Source organism: Bactrocera neohumeralis, unplaced genomic scaffold, assembly GCF_024586455.1.
Source record: "Bactrocera neohumeralis isolate Rockhampton unplaced genomic scaffold, APGP_CSIRO_Bneo_wtdbg2-racon-allhic-juicebox.fasta_v2 cluster09, whole genome shotgun sequence".
NCBI lineage: Eukaryota > Metazoa > Arthropoda > Insecta > Diptera > Tephritidae > Bactrocera > Bactrocera neohumeralis.
In genome coordinates this window covers 19050470-19066520 of record NW_026089622.1, presented here as the reverse complement: position 1 = coordinate 19066520, position 16051 = coordinate 19050470, and the positions used below count along the sequence as shown (strand labels likewise).

At 41.2% G+C, this 16051-nt stretch overlaps 1 protein-coding gene and 1 pseudogene across 1 annotated transcript; one reads left to right on the top strand and one right to left on the bottom strand.

The window, feature by feature from the left end:
• Positions 1-688: 688 nt before the first annotated feature.
• LOC126764645 (uncharacterized) lies at positions 689-1003 on the top strand. The gene has a single exon (XM_050482307.1). The coding sequence runs from the start codon at positions 689-691 to the stop codon at positions 1001-1003; it is 315 nt and encodes a 104-aa protein (XP_050338264.1).
• A 5066-nt stretch (positions 1004-6069) lies between these two features.
• LOC126764151 (NADH dehydrogenase [ubiquinone] 1 alpha subcomplex subunit 9, mitochondrial-like) lies at positions 6070-7842 on the bottom strand (annotated as a pseudogene).
• Positions 7843-16051: the final 8209 nt, after the last annotated feature.

Genomic DNA, 16051 nt, shown 5'->3' with positions numbered 1-16051 from the left:
GACAGAATTTCAAAGCCAACCTACTGCAGCTGTCATCAATTAGCATTCCACGGTGATTGAACCAGGTCCAGGTGATTGAACTTTCTGAGTTTGCCAGGGAAATCCAAAATCTGACTAAAGGCACGACGCTACCCGCAAACTTGCAAAATCTCAACCCGTTCTTACATGACTACTTGGATATGTCGCTTTCCTTTAAATTAATCCGAGAAGGATGTCGCCTATTAAATGCACTTCTCCCACACGATGCCAAATTCCCATTATTACTGATTAAAAATTCGCATTTCGTTATCACTTCCTTACGGTTCCTGCACTTTCGAAATCACCACGCTGGGGCAGAAGCGTTGGTTGCGCTTCTTCCAGAACGCATATGGCTAATTAATACCAGAGAAGCTTACAGTAGAACCGCAAGAAACTGTACACACTGCTTTCATTACAAGCCGGAGTTGCGAAACCAAATAATGGGAAAAGTTGAAAGACTTCGAGCGTTACGACCTTTTCTGATATGTGGCGTAGATTTTTGTGGTCCTATATATACAACTTTAAAAATACGTGGACGACCACCCGTAAAAACTTAAACAGCAGTTTTCGTTTGCTTCACTTCAAAACATTAGTACATTTAGAATTCGTCTCGGACCTATCTACTAATTATTTAATTTTCGCCCTCAAAAGGTTCATTGGTCACCGAGGGATGCCACAGAAAATATTCAGCGACAACGCAACCAACTTTGTCAGCGCCGACCGCAAGCTGCGCGAGCTGAAGGAGGCTTTTCTAGCGCAAGCCCCAGAACTAATGGGATTCGCCGTCGAAGAAGGATTCAGCTTCGGCCTTATATCACCCAGGGCGCCGCACTTTAGCAGATTATGGGAGGCGACGGCGAAGTCCACCAAGCATCTGGTCGTTCGCGCACTCGGCAACGCTCTACTCACGACGGAGGAGATGTCAACACTACTGGCCGAAGTGGAGGCCATCCTCAATTCTCGACCCCTAACACCGTTGAGCTAGGATCCCAACGCCGGCGAGACACTAACCCCAGCGCATCTACTGATAAGGTGCTCCTTGCGAGCATTACCTCCTCAGTGGACCCAATTCGTTGCTGCGAGATATGGCAACTTGTTTGCTCTCTTAAGCAACAGTTTTGGCGACAGTGGTCTAAAACATACATGACGGGCCTTCAAGAACGCAACAAGTGGCTGCACCCCACACGCAATTTGTAGCTCAACGACCTCGTCCTCGTCCACCAAGACGGCAAGGTATTCATAAACTCGCATTACTGCCCATGGATGTTGAAGGATCCTGATCCTGTCAAGGTGGCCGGTGTTGCGTTAATCGACTTATGTATGTCCAAAGCTAAAATGAAAAAGCATTAAGTTAAAATTAAATACATTTTTTAAACATTACATTTGAATTATAAAGTTTTCTTTTTATTTTGTAAAAATACTTACCCTAATAATATTAATCATACTCACCTTAATCTATTACTATAATTTAACAAAATGAATTATACTCAACTCTTTTTTATACATACATACATATTTAATTGCCAACTGTTTTATCCCGTTAGCTTAAGTTTTAGGATACGTGAAATATGAACTGGAATAAAAAATTTTAATTGTACTTAGACTGAAATCGAGATCGCACGCCTTTCTATTTTTTCGATAATTTTTCGTCGCAAGTTTAAGTGTTCGGCACAGGCAATTGGTTAATTTCTGTGTAGTGAAATATTTAAAAAAATGTTAAACAAATACGCATCCCAGAACAATTTTAGGTCTCAAAAACGTTTGAGAAATTTCACGTACTCTTATAACCACTCGTTAGAATCAACACCAATTGCTTATCTTCTGCGTATGGTCAACGCATTCCTCTCTTCGAAAGCTTTAGCATGCTTGATCGCGTCCTCAATACAAAAGCGCGACTAAGACACTTCCTTTCGCGCTACAAAGGTCAGTGGTCGAAGATTGTAACAGCTGAAGTATATGAATGAGCTCTGCTTGTAACTGTTAAAGGAAGTTCAAGGTACGGAATATACAAGAACAATTAATGCTCTTAAATAAAATTTCAGGATAGACATGAACCCATATGTGGACCCGGAAAGTATTTTGCGAGTCGGCGGGCGTCTCCAAAAGCGAGTTACAGTTTGTGCTCAGAGAAGAATTAGACTCAGTTGCGGTTTGTGCTACGTCAAGAATCAGACTAACTCCAGAGATAAAGAGATGTTTAACTCCTCTCTCACTGGAAGTGAGAGAGCAATTGCTAAACGTCAAAACCTACTGAACTTTGACAGCTAATCGAGTTCAGTAGGCTTTGACGTTTATCAATTGGAAACGAGCGATGGCCAGATTGGAATCTTACCAAAAAAATGTGTAAACGGAGGGATTTGTTGCAACGATCAAGACCACTTATAAAAAATATAAAACTATGAATATTAAATAAATTTGTGAAATTTAAAGATATTTGATGACACGTTTTGTAATTTGAAGCATCATAGTTTTATTTTCAATGGAAAATGATTAAGAACGTTTAATGATTGAGAGCTAACAAGCTTAAATCCTATTATTGGGTATTGAAAGGACAAAAGTCAGTTGTTATAATATTCTTTAAAAAGATTTAAATAGTTTCTCCATATAATAAATAAACACTATTTAGTAATTTTTATTCGTACTAAATGTAGGGTATTGGGTTGATAAATGCCCAAAAATTGTTATTTTGTTCAATCTGGCCATAATGGAAAATGTTATAAAAAACGCTAATTTTGAGGCGCTCTCACACTGGAATAAGTTTAACATCCCTTTATTCCTGCTAACTCTACCATAAGATCAGCAAATTAAGTCTGCCCCAATGTGTGGGTATACCGCACATTCCAACAGACTGCTTGCCATCAGTTGACGTAACCTGAGATGTAACTCGCGCAACAGCTATTACGCTATTGGTAAGGATTGAAGCTTGCATTAATTCATGCTCAATTGTAGCTTTAAATGATGACCCAGTAAGAGGATTATTCTAAGCGCCAGGCGATTTCATAATTGGTCGATCAATCAATTGTCGTCCTGAGGCACCGCTGCCAAATTCTCTATTTCTAGCAGCGATTGCAGGGAATGTTTGAGAACGTTATTTATCTCTATTTTGTTACTAGCATTTACCTATATGACGTGCGTATATACCTACAGCTACGCCGATTACCTTCTTGCATATGCACGTCGCTAAATTATGCTCTATTCCTGTAAATAATTAGTTTATATATATATATGTAAATACATATGTTAAATATAAGCGCATCTCTTCGCACCTATATAAACTACAGAGCCTACTTGTCTGCAGTTATTATTACTCTTTTGCACATGTGCCTATTTGACAAACAGGCATACAGTCGAAACTCTCTATAACGAAGTCCAAGGGACTGGAAATTACTTCGCTATAAAGAAAATTCGCTATATAGAATAAAAAGATATGTTGTTCCTTTTAACATTTCTTATTTATATCAGAAAATTATCAGCCACGGATTTTCTTTATAATCGTTTCTTTACCTGAGATAGCTGGTGGTCCAAAACTTTCTTGAACACTTTCGATGATATGTGGTAATGACATCACAGTCAACATTGTTGTAGTCTTTAAATGCTGCATTAATATTAGCAACTGTTTTAAATAAAGATTCTAAAAAGGCGAAGTGGGATAGTGGCAGATAGTTTTCTTCGTGCTAAGGCATAATGTTATTCGTTGTGGTGCCAACTTTTACAAATCCTGCTTTTCTAAAGAAGTTTACAATTGTCTCGGATTTTACTTTGACATCCCTTATTTTGCTTAAGTTTCTTATGGCATCCAGAAAATTTATGCGCGTGGGAGGTTCTTTCTCCTTCAATTGTGACGAAATTTTTGTCAAAATGCGTTTCAATGTTACGTATGTTATGCTCTGATCCATTGGCTGAAGTAACGAAGTCATGTTGGGTGAGAAATTAGCAATTTCAATATTTTTCAATTGGTCCTTAACATTCTTAGGGTGCGCAGTGCAGTTGTCAACAAAAAGCAAACCATTTCTTTGTTGAAAAGCAAACTTTCGGAAACCATTTCAAGAAAATCTTGCTTGTCATCCATGCTTTCGTATTAAATTCATAATCCACGTATGGAGATTTGATTCCTTTGAAGCAACTCGGATTCTTTGCCTTTCATATAAAAAGCAATTTAACTTTCTCCAAACCGGTCATATTGCATGCCACCATCACAGTAATCCTCTCTTTGCTGTTTTTCCACCCAAAGAACTTCTCATTTTTAAACGCCATCGTTTATTTGGTAAGCACTTAAAAAACAAACCCGTCTCATCGGCGTTAAAGATGTCGTCATATTTTTGTAACAATTTTGGAAAGACATTCGTTACCATTCATTTGAAGTTTGGATATTGGCGGCAGCACTTTCACCATCCAATGTTTTTTAAACAATGACGGGACGATTTTTAAAATTCTTCAAGCCTGCCTACACTTACTTAAAATTCTCCGCGACCCACAGATAGAGGAAAATTCCTACCACGTGCCGCGTATACCCATTTCAGCATTGCTTCATCAATATCCTCAAAGGTACAAGATGGAAGCTTCTTGCGTTTAATACTGGATGCATTATCTGTGACATTGGTTAAAAGCTTATCCATTTTTTTTAATCGTAGATGGGCTATGGAAGGGATTCCAAATTTCTTAGCAATGAATTTTTTTTTAAAGTTTTTCCCTTTTCAACTTCGTACCGCGACCCAATGCTTTAGATAATTGTTTTAATTTTTCTCTCAGTATTAGTGCAGATAGAGGAAAATTCCTACCACGTGCCGCGTGTACCGATTTCAGCATTGCTTCGTCAATATCCTCAAAGGTACAAGATCGAAGCTTCTTGCGTTTAATACTGGATGCATTATCTGAGACACTGGTCAAAAGCTTATCCATTTTTTTTAAATCGTAGATAAGCTATGGGAGGGATTCCAAATTTCTTAGCAATGTATTTTTTTGAAACTTTTCCCTTTTCAACTTCTTTTATGATCAACAACAACTTACTATCGCGATATGTAATGGTAAACTGATAGTGACTGCAAGAAATATGAGATGTGGTAATGATTTCAGTTGACATTTGCATAATTCGGTGGTTCCCCCAAAACTACACTTTCAATTTTTTGGAAAATTAGTTCAAAGCATCAGCATGGTATAGAGGAGTAGGGAAAGTCCCATTCACAATAGAAAAAAGAGCCATTCACAGTCCTTAACCTACCCCTCAAGTGTACGTTCACAATAAAACATCATGGCCACTTCTGGTGAATAAGGGTGGCGAGAGGTCAAAACGGGTTGCAGAAAGCGAAAATGCTATAATATAAAATTATAAATTTATAGTAGGTACTATATTTGTACATGTATAAATACTATTTTCAATTTTTGTTATAGAATGAAGTTTAATGCTGTTATCAAAAGATTTAATTATATCTTCTTGATATAAATAAATATGCTATATATTTTTAAACGTTGTAGTTAATTTATTCATGGACAAATTGAAAATTATTTTTGATAATGAGTGTACCAAAAGAGATAACTATTGTGGAAAAATTTGGTATTACATATCATAATAATTCGTCTGAACAGTAAAACACAATTTTTTACTGTAATATAAATCAAGAGATAATTATAGTAGCCATGTTTTCTGAATTTCAAGTATAAATTTTTGTAATCACAAACTACATACACGTTTTATATGGCAGAATTTAGCTAAATGCCGGCGATCAGGAATCCTACTCATTCCCAAATGGAGTGTTTGATTATCCTAACAGATTTACCACATTATTTTTTTAGTTCTAAGCTAACTTTTTAAATAAAAAGGATTCTTAAAGAAATTATTTTTTGAATTTGCAATATCTATATAGTAGTAAAAAGTAGTTTAAATTAGCTTACGCAACACTATTTTGCCATGCTCAGTAGCAATACTGGCAAAGTATTTAAAAAAATAAATGATTGTTCGAAATATATTCCGTTTGAAATTATTCAAATCGATAATAACTTGTTTGGCCCAATTAAAAATACAACTCAAATTCCTTAATTTTTAATAGCGCTTCATTATTAGCCAAATTACATTTATTTGTTTTTTTAAGTTTAAATATCAACTTCCACACCATTCATAATCGACCATAATTCACTAGATGTAAAGACGAATTGTAATTCGAGTAGATGCAAATGTTTCTTTTTCAAATCGCTGCTTGGTCACCAATGCTGCCAACTTTCATTTGATGAGTGTTGTTTATTATTTGCGTAGTTCTTCCCGATGTTCTATCGGTTTTGGTGGAGCTGGTTCCCCCCACTCTCCCAATTCGGCATCATAATATTGCGCAGCACGATATGGTCACAATTCCCATGGTACTTGCTCTTCCATGGAGGTCAATTGTACACCAAAATTCTTCAACCACGGTATGTCGGAGGGAACGACATCGGTAATACATTCGCGATCGATACGTTCCGTATATAGCTCACCAATAGGTTGTCCAGAACAGATAAGCTCAGTGAACTTGGCTTTCAATAAGAAGGTAGGATCGCAACGCATGTCTTAACGACGATATCCCCACCATTTTTCATTTTTGCGCATAACACGATGAAACCAGACAATTAATTCGCTCAACTGGTAACGCTTTGGTCTGCAAGGTGGGTGTTTAGTATATTAGAAAGTATGTAAATTCAATTTTGCTCAAAACCTACCCAACAGCTTGATAAACCTGACCAGCAGTATCGGGATCCTAAACGCAATTGACAATAGCTTGTATAACATCCGAATGTGCTCACCGGAGTATTTGCTCTTCAAAAAGTTACTTCCACCCTCAAACACAAAGCTCATTGGTTTGGGACTAGCGTTTAAAGCAGACAAATAATCAAACGTTCTACACCAGCTTCTTTGCTGATTCTATAAAAAAATAAAAATTACATGGTAAATCTTTTGAAATAAAGTTTAATTTTAGCTTACCTAGCAATGCGATGTGCACCTTCCACAAGCACATCATTGAATTTAAAATTTTGTCTCGAATTCACGACCAACTAAGTTCATAAATTCATTTGAGTACTTCACAGCATCGCATATCGCTTTTACATCTCTTAAATCATAAAATTGGAACAGCACCGGACCCATTACGCAGCAGTATTAACGAGGCCTTTTTAGTTATTCCTTACTTTAATTGGAATAAAATCCCAACCCGATCTGTTATTTATCGTCTCAAGGGAAATTTGCACACTTCTTTCAGATTCAAATAACTAAATAAACCATCGTAAAGCATTTAACCATGAAATAAACTCAAACAAATTGCCTTGCAAAAACTTTCGTTACGATGGCAAAAATGTAAATATGGCTGTGAATGAGTATAATCTGGACCCCACTATTCGGCATAGTTGTTTATTTGTTCGTAACATTTTTCTGTGGTGAACATTTATTAACTTACCACAGTTAAAAAGAGGCATAAATAAAAAACTTAATTTTTCATGTATTAGCTCATATTGTTCTCATCTTTAAGAATATATATTAATACGATTTTCTTTTGAAAATATATTAAACTTTTATATATAACCAATATTTTTGGGACAACTTTTCCATAAATTTTAAGAAAATAACACAATGCATCTTGGTTAAAAGTCGGCCATCTTGGATTCCAATAGAAACTCAACCCCGGACTACACTAGACGTTTCTACAGTGGCACCTCTCAGCTGTGCCTTTGTTTACATAAAATCAGCTGATAGTGACCTTACTCCTCCTCTACCGTGGCATCAGTCTCTGCTTGTGCGTTGTGAAAGCAACAAAATACACACAGAGCAAGAATAACAATGATAAATTCGTTATACGTATCCGTGATACGTATACGTGAAAACGCTTTAAGTCACGGTCGCAAAAAATGCTACGTTGAATGGAAATATTCGCCTTAGGGAAATTCGTTATATATTATAAAGATTATTTTTCACTCAAAGTAGACCCAAAACACACTGTTTTATAATTCCTTTGTAATAAAGAAAACTTCGTTATACAGGAGTTCGTTATAGAGAGTTTCGACAGTATATAGTAATTGCCGTTTTTACCTATTGTCGGAGACGGGGTTTCTTTATATATTTCTTTCATATACTAAATTAATTTGTCTGTGCGAAAAGGGTATTAGATAAGTGATGATAACGTACAGATTCAACCAAAATCAGAAGCAGTTATTTGGGCAGAAATGGTTTAGAGATTATAGAACAGATAAGTTGTGGGCGTCAGCTTTGGAGATAGTCTATGCCATATCCTCTGCGAATAGTCTCCCAACCATCAGGGGTGATGCTACATAGCATCTCTCCTGGGGGCTGGCAGAGGCTGCATGTGTGCAGCGACCAAGAGCTACCACCTCCTAATCCAGGGTGTTATAAGACTCCCGTGCCCATTGGACGGTTTGCAGCCAGGAGGTAAATTCGGTTGTATTCGAACGGAGCCTTCCCAACACCGGGCCGCCTTGGGAAGTAACGGTGGCCTTACCGCGTCAAGGGGCTCTGGCGCGGCGGACCTTTCAGATTCCTCTTACATAAGAATAGACCGGGAGACCCACAATACGGGCTAAACGGTCGTACGAACAATATGAACAACGAAAACTACAACAACAAACAAAACTCAACAACAACAACGACAACAACCAAAGCAGCTGCATCAACAACAACAGCGTTCAGCTGCACAAGTACCGCAAGCAAGAGTGGCCCAGGGGCTAGACGAAACTTCAGCTTCCGGGATGCCCTGTCGCCGGAAGAACGAGCACACTTTGAGAAGCACGCGCGCGACGACGACGACATGCCCTCTTTCAGCGGCACTCAGCGACCACTGCGAACCGCGCGAACGCCGCCCCCACAACCACCTCGAGCAGGATCGACTGCGGAGAGGAAGGTGGTTTCACAAAAGTGGAATCAAGGGGCGAACGTAAAAGGAGACGACAACGAGAGAACATCCCATGTACCCCGGAACCAGGACGCCTAGGAGGTCACGACGACCCACGAAGAGCGGGAATGAGTGGAGCCACTCTCAAGTGGTACCTCAGATTCCTTCAAGACGGCATGACACCGGAGACAGCTGATAAGCGGACTCTGAGTAGGAGCAGGGGGAGCAACCCCTCTCCTAGAAATGCACAACGCGCAGGTGCCAGCGGTTCGTCTGCAACAAGACGCAGAAATCAGAGGCGGCGCTGAGCTAAAGCAGCCTCGTCGGAGGGACGAAACGAAGTTAGGCCGGCACCCCAAGAGGCACCCAGTAGAACAGAGAAGAGAAAAAACGGCCAAATAACTCCTCAGGAGCCATCCAGGTCCAAAAGAATCCGAGAGGACAAACCACAGGAAGCCAGTGGAAAACGCTCCAACCCCAACCAGCAGCCGGCGAGAGCCGCAAGCCGAAAATACTCGGAGGCCGTGAGGAGTATCCGGATGGACTATCCAGCGGAGGCCCTAGGGTCCGAACAGCAGACGTCTCTCCCGGACTGTCTAGTGAACGCTTTGCTCGTGGGCGATGAGTACACCGGCGCCTTTAAGATAAGAAGTCGGCCACCTGGCTAACGGAAAACACGCCAAGGCTAGTGGGTTGGAAGGATCCGGCCCTGTGTGTTAAGAGAGGCGATGATATACCATAACTGCACAGTATGGCGGTATTCTTCCCGAGAAGTGCGGACAAGAATTACGACTTCGCGCTTGGTTTAGTGAAAAACCAAAACATGGGCTTAAGAACCACGGCGTGGAAGGTCGTATCGAGCAGTGTTGTAGGTTCAGGGTGGAACCTCAACATAACAGTAGATGATGAATCCCAGAAATACATCAGACCGAAGGGATTCAAGCTAAACTTCCGCTTCGGCAGGATAGTAATGAGGCCATGGAGGCCCAAGGCAACGTCAACGGCGGACAAAGAACCTGCGACGGGGATGACCGTAGCGCCGGCCCCAACCGTAGCCAGCTCAGCAGTGCAGGAGGCGACTGCCGCTGTGGATGCGGGAGAGCGGCACGAATCCTCCAACGACCCCATCCCGGCTGGGAAGGCTGTGACCACCGCCGCGGATGAAAGCAGGAGCAACGAGCTCCCCAATGAGCAAGAAGGCATGCTGCCATCCACCCAAGAGCTCCTGGAAGCGCTGGATATGCAGGTTGATGAAGAGATCGGGAACGAGGACCTGTCTCTCATCGAACCCATATTATAAGCTCCAGCGCCGGCATAGGAGTTGCTCAGGTGAACCTACATCATGCATCGGCAGCCTCGGCTGTCATCGTGAAAAGGTTCATTTCGGATAACCTGGGCATCGTCCAAGAGCCTTGGGTGGTTAGAGGAGAGGTAAGAGGCCTCAACACCAGAAGAAGCAAGGTAATCTGGGATCTCTCTTGCGAGAGACCTCGCTCTTGTGCAGTCGTTAGAGCCGATATAGACTTTTTCTGTATTTCAGAGTTTCTAACGCAAGATCTGGGGGCGGTACAGGTGAAGGACAAGGAAGGTTCGGACTTCGTCCTCTCATTCGCCTACTTCCCGGGGGAGACGGCCAACCCTTCGCACCATCACTCCCGGGTAGAGGAGGGACGGTGCAGATATGTGGTTGCGCTAAAAGGCATCCAAATGGCTTGTTAACCACCTGACGGAGACGTTAAGGTCAGAGGAGCTCACCGTGCTCCTGGATCTCCTCATGGAAGAGGTATTCAGGGGATCTGGATGCCCAGCGTTCTTCCATGGGGTCCATTTCATAGGGGGCATTTTGCAGGTGTACTGCAAGTACGAGTGGTCATTTACTGACTGTGGGGATTTCTCCCAAGTTGTTAGGCTGCATGAACAGCATGATGCTCGCTCTCGGGCTGATTGAAAATCAAAACTTGGGCCTCAGCCCCTCGTCCTGGCGTGTAGACTTCAGCAAAGTTGAGAAGTCCCGATGGGGTCTAACCTTTCTATCGATGACGAGTCCTACAAGTACGTTCGGAGAGCAAGCTTCCTTCCAGTGGTCTTGAGACCTTACAAGCCTAAAGCGACAACCGAGAGCGGAGAGACAGAGAAGATGCTGGTGGATTAGGTTGCCACTTACCCCAGCGCTAGCACGTCAGAGCAGCTGCGACTGCTGTGACGTTGGAAGACTTAGACACTAGGCTCAGAAAGGGGAGCTGCCCTCCTACAGGAAGTCATGGAGGGGATATGGGATTCGATGAAATGGCTGCGCGGCTCTTCATTGAACTGATCCTGTAGTGACCGTTAACGTGGAAGTTTTCCAGGTGAACTTGCATCACGCAGGGGCAGCCTCGCGGGCAGGTTCACATCGGATAGACTGGGCACACTGCTGATCAAAGAGTCATTGGTCTGCAAAGGGGAGGTAAGAGGCCTCAAAACGGTACTGGACGCCAACAAGGTAATCTGGGATATTTTAAGCGAGAGACTTAGAACGTGTATAGTTTATATATTTCAGAGTTCCTGACACAGGACCTAGTTGATGCCTCAACTAATTGAGTAGCCTCAACTAATTTGCCAGGATAGGCATTCGCAGCTCCCCCAGAGGCTGTAGATCGACTGGTTAATTACTGCAGCCGACATAAGCTGCCCTTGCTCTTAGGGCATGATGCTAACGCCCATCACACGGAATGGAGCAGTGCAGACTGCAGCACAAGAAGAGCGTCTCTTTTAGAATACATAATTAGTAGTAATTTAGCTACAGAAAATGTGGGTTGTGAACCTATTTTTGTCACAATAAGTAGGTGAGAGCTGCTCGATATCACTTTGAGTAATGAGCCTGTGAATGGAATGGTCTCACAATGGAGGGTGTCAGCGGAGCTTTCCTTTCGTGCTGAAAGAAGAATTCAAGCAACTCCCTCCCAGACGTAGTCCTCGGAACGCAAACTGGGACACCTTCCGGGATACATTAAGTAGGAATGTGAGACGGGGTAGGGGCAGACTGTTAAAAATTTTGCTGGTCCAGGATTGGAGTGCAGGCTGTCTTCGCTAAACCAGTCCATCATAGACGCCTATCACCACAGCTGCCCCCTAAAAGCGACCACCAACAGGCGCAGCTGTCCCTTGTGGTCAAGCAGACTCTTAGATCTTAAGAAAAAGGTACGAAGGCTCTTTAAGAAGGCGAAACGTATGGAAATCTGGGAGGAATACAAAAGCAACCTAACCTAAGAGATTCTGTGAAAACGTTACCTCCACACCAAGAGCAGCTAGGCACTAACCAGAGGCAAGACTGACACAGTATTAACGATCCAAAGGAAGCGACGGTACGTATACGAACAATGGGGAAGAAAGAGCTACGGCACTTTTATGGGCGCACTTCCTAGATAAAATTCGGGAAAACCAGTATTTATTCATAGCGAACAAAAGCCATCTCGCTTAGATTGGGTAATCGCAAGGTAATTTTTTACTCGACTCGATGAAGTGGGCTATGGTTTCGATCGAGAAATTTAAGTCTCCAGTCACAGGTTCTGCTGCCAAACCTTGTTGGGGTGATGAGGGACAGCCTCGCACGCGCGTACATTCCTGAAATTTGGGGGACCGCGAAGGTTATATTCATATATATCCAAGGTAGGAAGGAAGGACTATTTACTGGCAAAATCCTTCAAGTCAATTAGTCTAACTTCCTTCTTACCAAAGTATGGAAAAGATCATAGATTATGAAATAAAGTTGAAAGCGCTGAAAATTGCACCCCTGCATCATGTAAATCAACATGCTTACAGAGCAGATCAACCAATACTGCTCTGTATTAGCTAACCTAGGAGATAGAGAGTTCGCTGGAAGGAAGGAAAGTAATGCTGTACGCCTTCCTAGACATCGAAGGTGCTTTTGACAACATGTCTCGCAAAGCGTAGCCAGGGCACTGGAGAAAAGTAGTGTAGCAGCACAGGTGCGAAGATGGATAGAGGCCGTACAAGCGCACACTTCTATATAGTCAATGACAGCAGAAGGACATGGCAGAGGTAAGGTAATCTCGTCCCAGCGAATTAAAGAGTTAAGTGGTACTATACTTTTAGCCCTTCTCCCAAGGGACAGCATTACTAAAAGTGTTAACTTCACCAAGAAGTTCAAGGTTACCCCTGGCAGCAAGAATGAATGGAATTATCCAATTTCCCAGTTACTGTTTAGGGATAGTACGATCAAGTGCTACACTGACGTCTCGAAAAAGGCAGAGCGAATCGGTGTAGGGGTTCCAGGACCACGCACCAAGCTCTCCATATCTATGGAATGTTTTCCGAGCAATTTTCAGGCAGAAGTCTTTGCTATAAGTCGGTGCATAGACCTCCAACGCAACGATCGTATAACCATATTTAGTGACAGTCAAGCGGCACTTAAAGCAGTCTCATCCTATGAGATCAAATCGCTACTGGTGCAGGAGTGCAAAGAACCGCTGAATAGCCTAGAAGAACGTAACCGTTGCTAATGGGGGTACAGCCTCAACTGATTTAAATGTGTTTAAATATGTGATCAACCTCCCTAGGGATAAACTCAGATTACTGTTCGCATTTTACACTGGCCACTTCAAGCTGAAGAAGCATTTACACAACATGGGCCTAGCTTTTTGCGCAAATTGTCGGTTCTGCGACAGGGAGCCTGAAACACCTGAACACCTGCTAATTGACTGTACAGCAGTCTGTGGACGCAGGTTTAAAGCAATTGGTCCCAGTGTTTCCAAATAGGGATCGCATCACTTTGCTAGCACCCAGCAGAATATTGAACTTTATCAATATGCTGTGGCTAGATGAGTCTTTGTGATTTAGGAGAGAGCGCAATATATCTAAATTTGTGGTGCATTCCTCGTTTATCAATCAATCAAGTATGTAAGAACGCAAGTACATCCTTCGGGTTATACCGCATCCTCCACCCCTTTCGCACAGCGTCGTGTAAATACATGTGCTCATAATCGGTATGTGCGCAAGTAAGATGTGTGGTTCATGTTGCCATTGCTCAATTTGTAATTTTGTTATGCATGGTTTTGACACATTTACCTTTTAAGTTTATTTTTAATTACTGCAAAATATCGTGTTGGAAGAGAGAACTCATCTAACAAGTAAGGTTTTAAGCTAACACGTGTCAACAGGAAAAGTCCAATTTGCACAAATGTTAAAGTTACAGCATTCGTGTTTTATAGGGAATATGCCAAAAACAAAAAAGTGTGTAATGGGGTGCAGTAGACATCAGCGGGCTTTAACTTCCCAAATCAGGAGAAGGAAAAAGCCAGGTAAGAAATTGAATATTAATTTGAAATTGTAATTAATATTAATATGTTAGTAAGAGGTAAAATAGTTGTATAAATTAGGCTTGTTAGGTTAGGCTGTTAAATGTTGGTTGGTGTAAATCACGTTTGTTGCTTTTTTTAACATGTAGTAATAAATAATAAAATATTTCAATTATGGCTTGAAAGTTATGGGTTATTTATCTTGTTTATTGGATTTAAGTTTTGGCTGAACCTTTATGGTGTGGGGCAAAACAGACCTTAACTTTTGTACGCCTGTGAGCGCCATTTCTCCAAAGAAATGGAGATGAAGGAAAAGTTTATGTCCTCTGCAGTACCCAACGCTGATTTGCCAAATGTACCTGCACCCAGTCTTGAAGATAATCAAATTTTGGCTCCCAATTCTCCGATAGAAATGGGAGCAGACATTTTTGACCCACAATTAGTGGAAGAAAACGAGATTCAGTATCACGATACGAGAGATCTGAATTTGCTCGATTCTTTGGCAGAAAAAGTTCAAATGGAAATAAGGGATAGTGTCTTTGATCATGCTGATCAAGATAGTAGTTTAATTACATAATTTGAAGATGAAACCTTTGTAGACAGGTGGAGTCTAACAAATTTGAGTCTGACAACTGTAACAAATAAAGAGCAGAAACTGGTTGAGGAGAATAGGAAGCTGAAGGCTAGAATAGAAGAAAAAGATTGAAAGATTAGTTATTTGCAGTACCAGTTATCAGAACTTTCGCTGAAATATGCAAATTTAAAAAAAAATAAAAGACACGGAGGAGGTGTTCAATTCTACTATGAATTTATGTAGCCAGCTTCCCCCACAGATTAAAGCCATAGTAGAAAATAGTTGAATAGTTGAGAAGCCGTAGTTTTTGAACTCAACAAAAATATGTGTCCATTATGGAGATGAAAATCGAACTTGTAGAATAGGCACCAGTGCAATGACTCTTCTGGTCCAGGGTATCGGTGGAGAGCCTTTGATCCATCCTCTAGCTTATTTCATTGTCCATTGTTCCTGTAAAGTTGATGCTGCCGGAAAATATATTTTTCAGACCATTACCCATTGCAGAATATAGGTCTCATACCTTGCCTTTTCGTTTGTGATCAGGGGTCGAATTTTCTCAATTAGCTCGAGTGTTAGGAGTTTCTGAAGCGCGTCCCTATTTTCAGGTTAATGGCAAGCAAGTATATTTTTTCAATGATGGTCTTATAAAGAATGTAAGGAATTGCTGAGAAAACTTAAAAAATAGAGCTAGTTTTAAATCGCGCCTAGTAGCTGGTCCGATATCGTACATTTCTACAACAAAGATTCCCAAAATCCTGTCCGCTGTGCAGCCAAGTTAAACTAGCCACCCAAGTTTTCAGCGACACTATCGCTTCCGGTATGCTTGCAGTTTATAGTGCAGGGCATTTGACTTTCCCATTTCATACTTTTTGCAATACCATGGAATATATTTTGTTTATAAATAAGTATTTGAGCTATTCAACAGTCGGTTTTGATGCAATTTTACCGTGTAAGCAAGTTTTTTCAGCCACCCCAAAGCAAACACAATTTCTTCGTTTAGCTGCCGACATTTTGAGGACAATTAGGGTAAAAAATAAAGCATAACCAATAATTTTAATTACATAAACGGTTGGAAACTAAACATTTCTAGTTTGGAACGTTTGTGGTGTTTTTTGTTACATGCAGGCTTCACTCACCTATAGACGAGACGGCATTGTCAGGTTTGGGCAAATTTTTGAACGAGGGCTAGATGAGGGTAGTATCAGTTTACGGAAGGAAGGGCATAAAAAGTTGGGAAAAAAATCAATTACATTCCTTCGAAACTCGATGTTCACCGCAGAATCAGAGATAAAGAGATGCCC

Excerpts from the sequence above, each read along its gene's own strand:
- LOC126764645 (XM_050482307.1), top strand. The coding sequence starts at position 689 with ATGCCACAGAAAATATTCAGCGACAACGCAACCAACTTTGTCAGCGCC.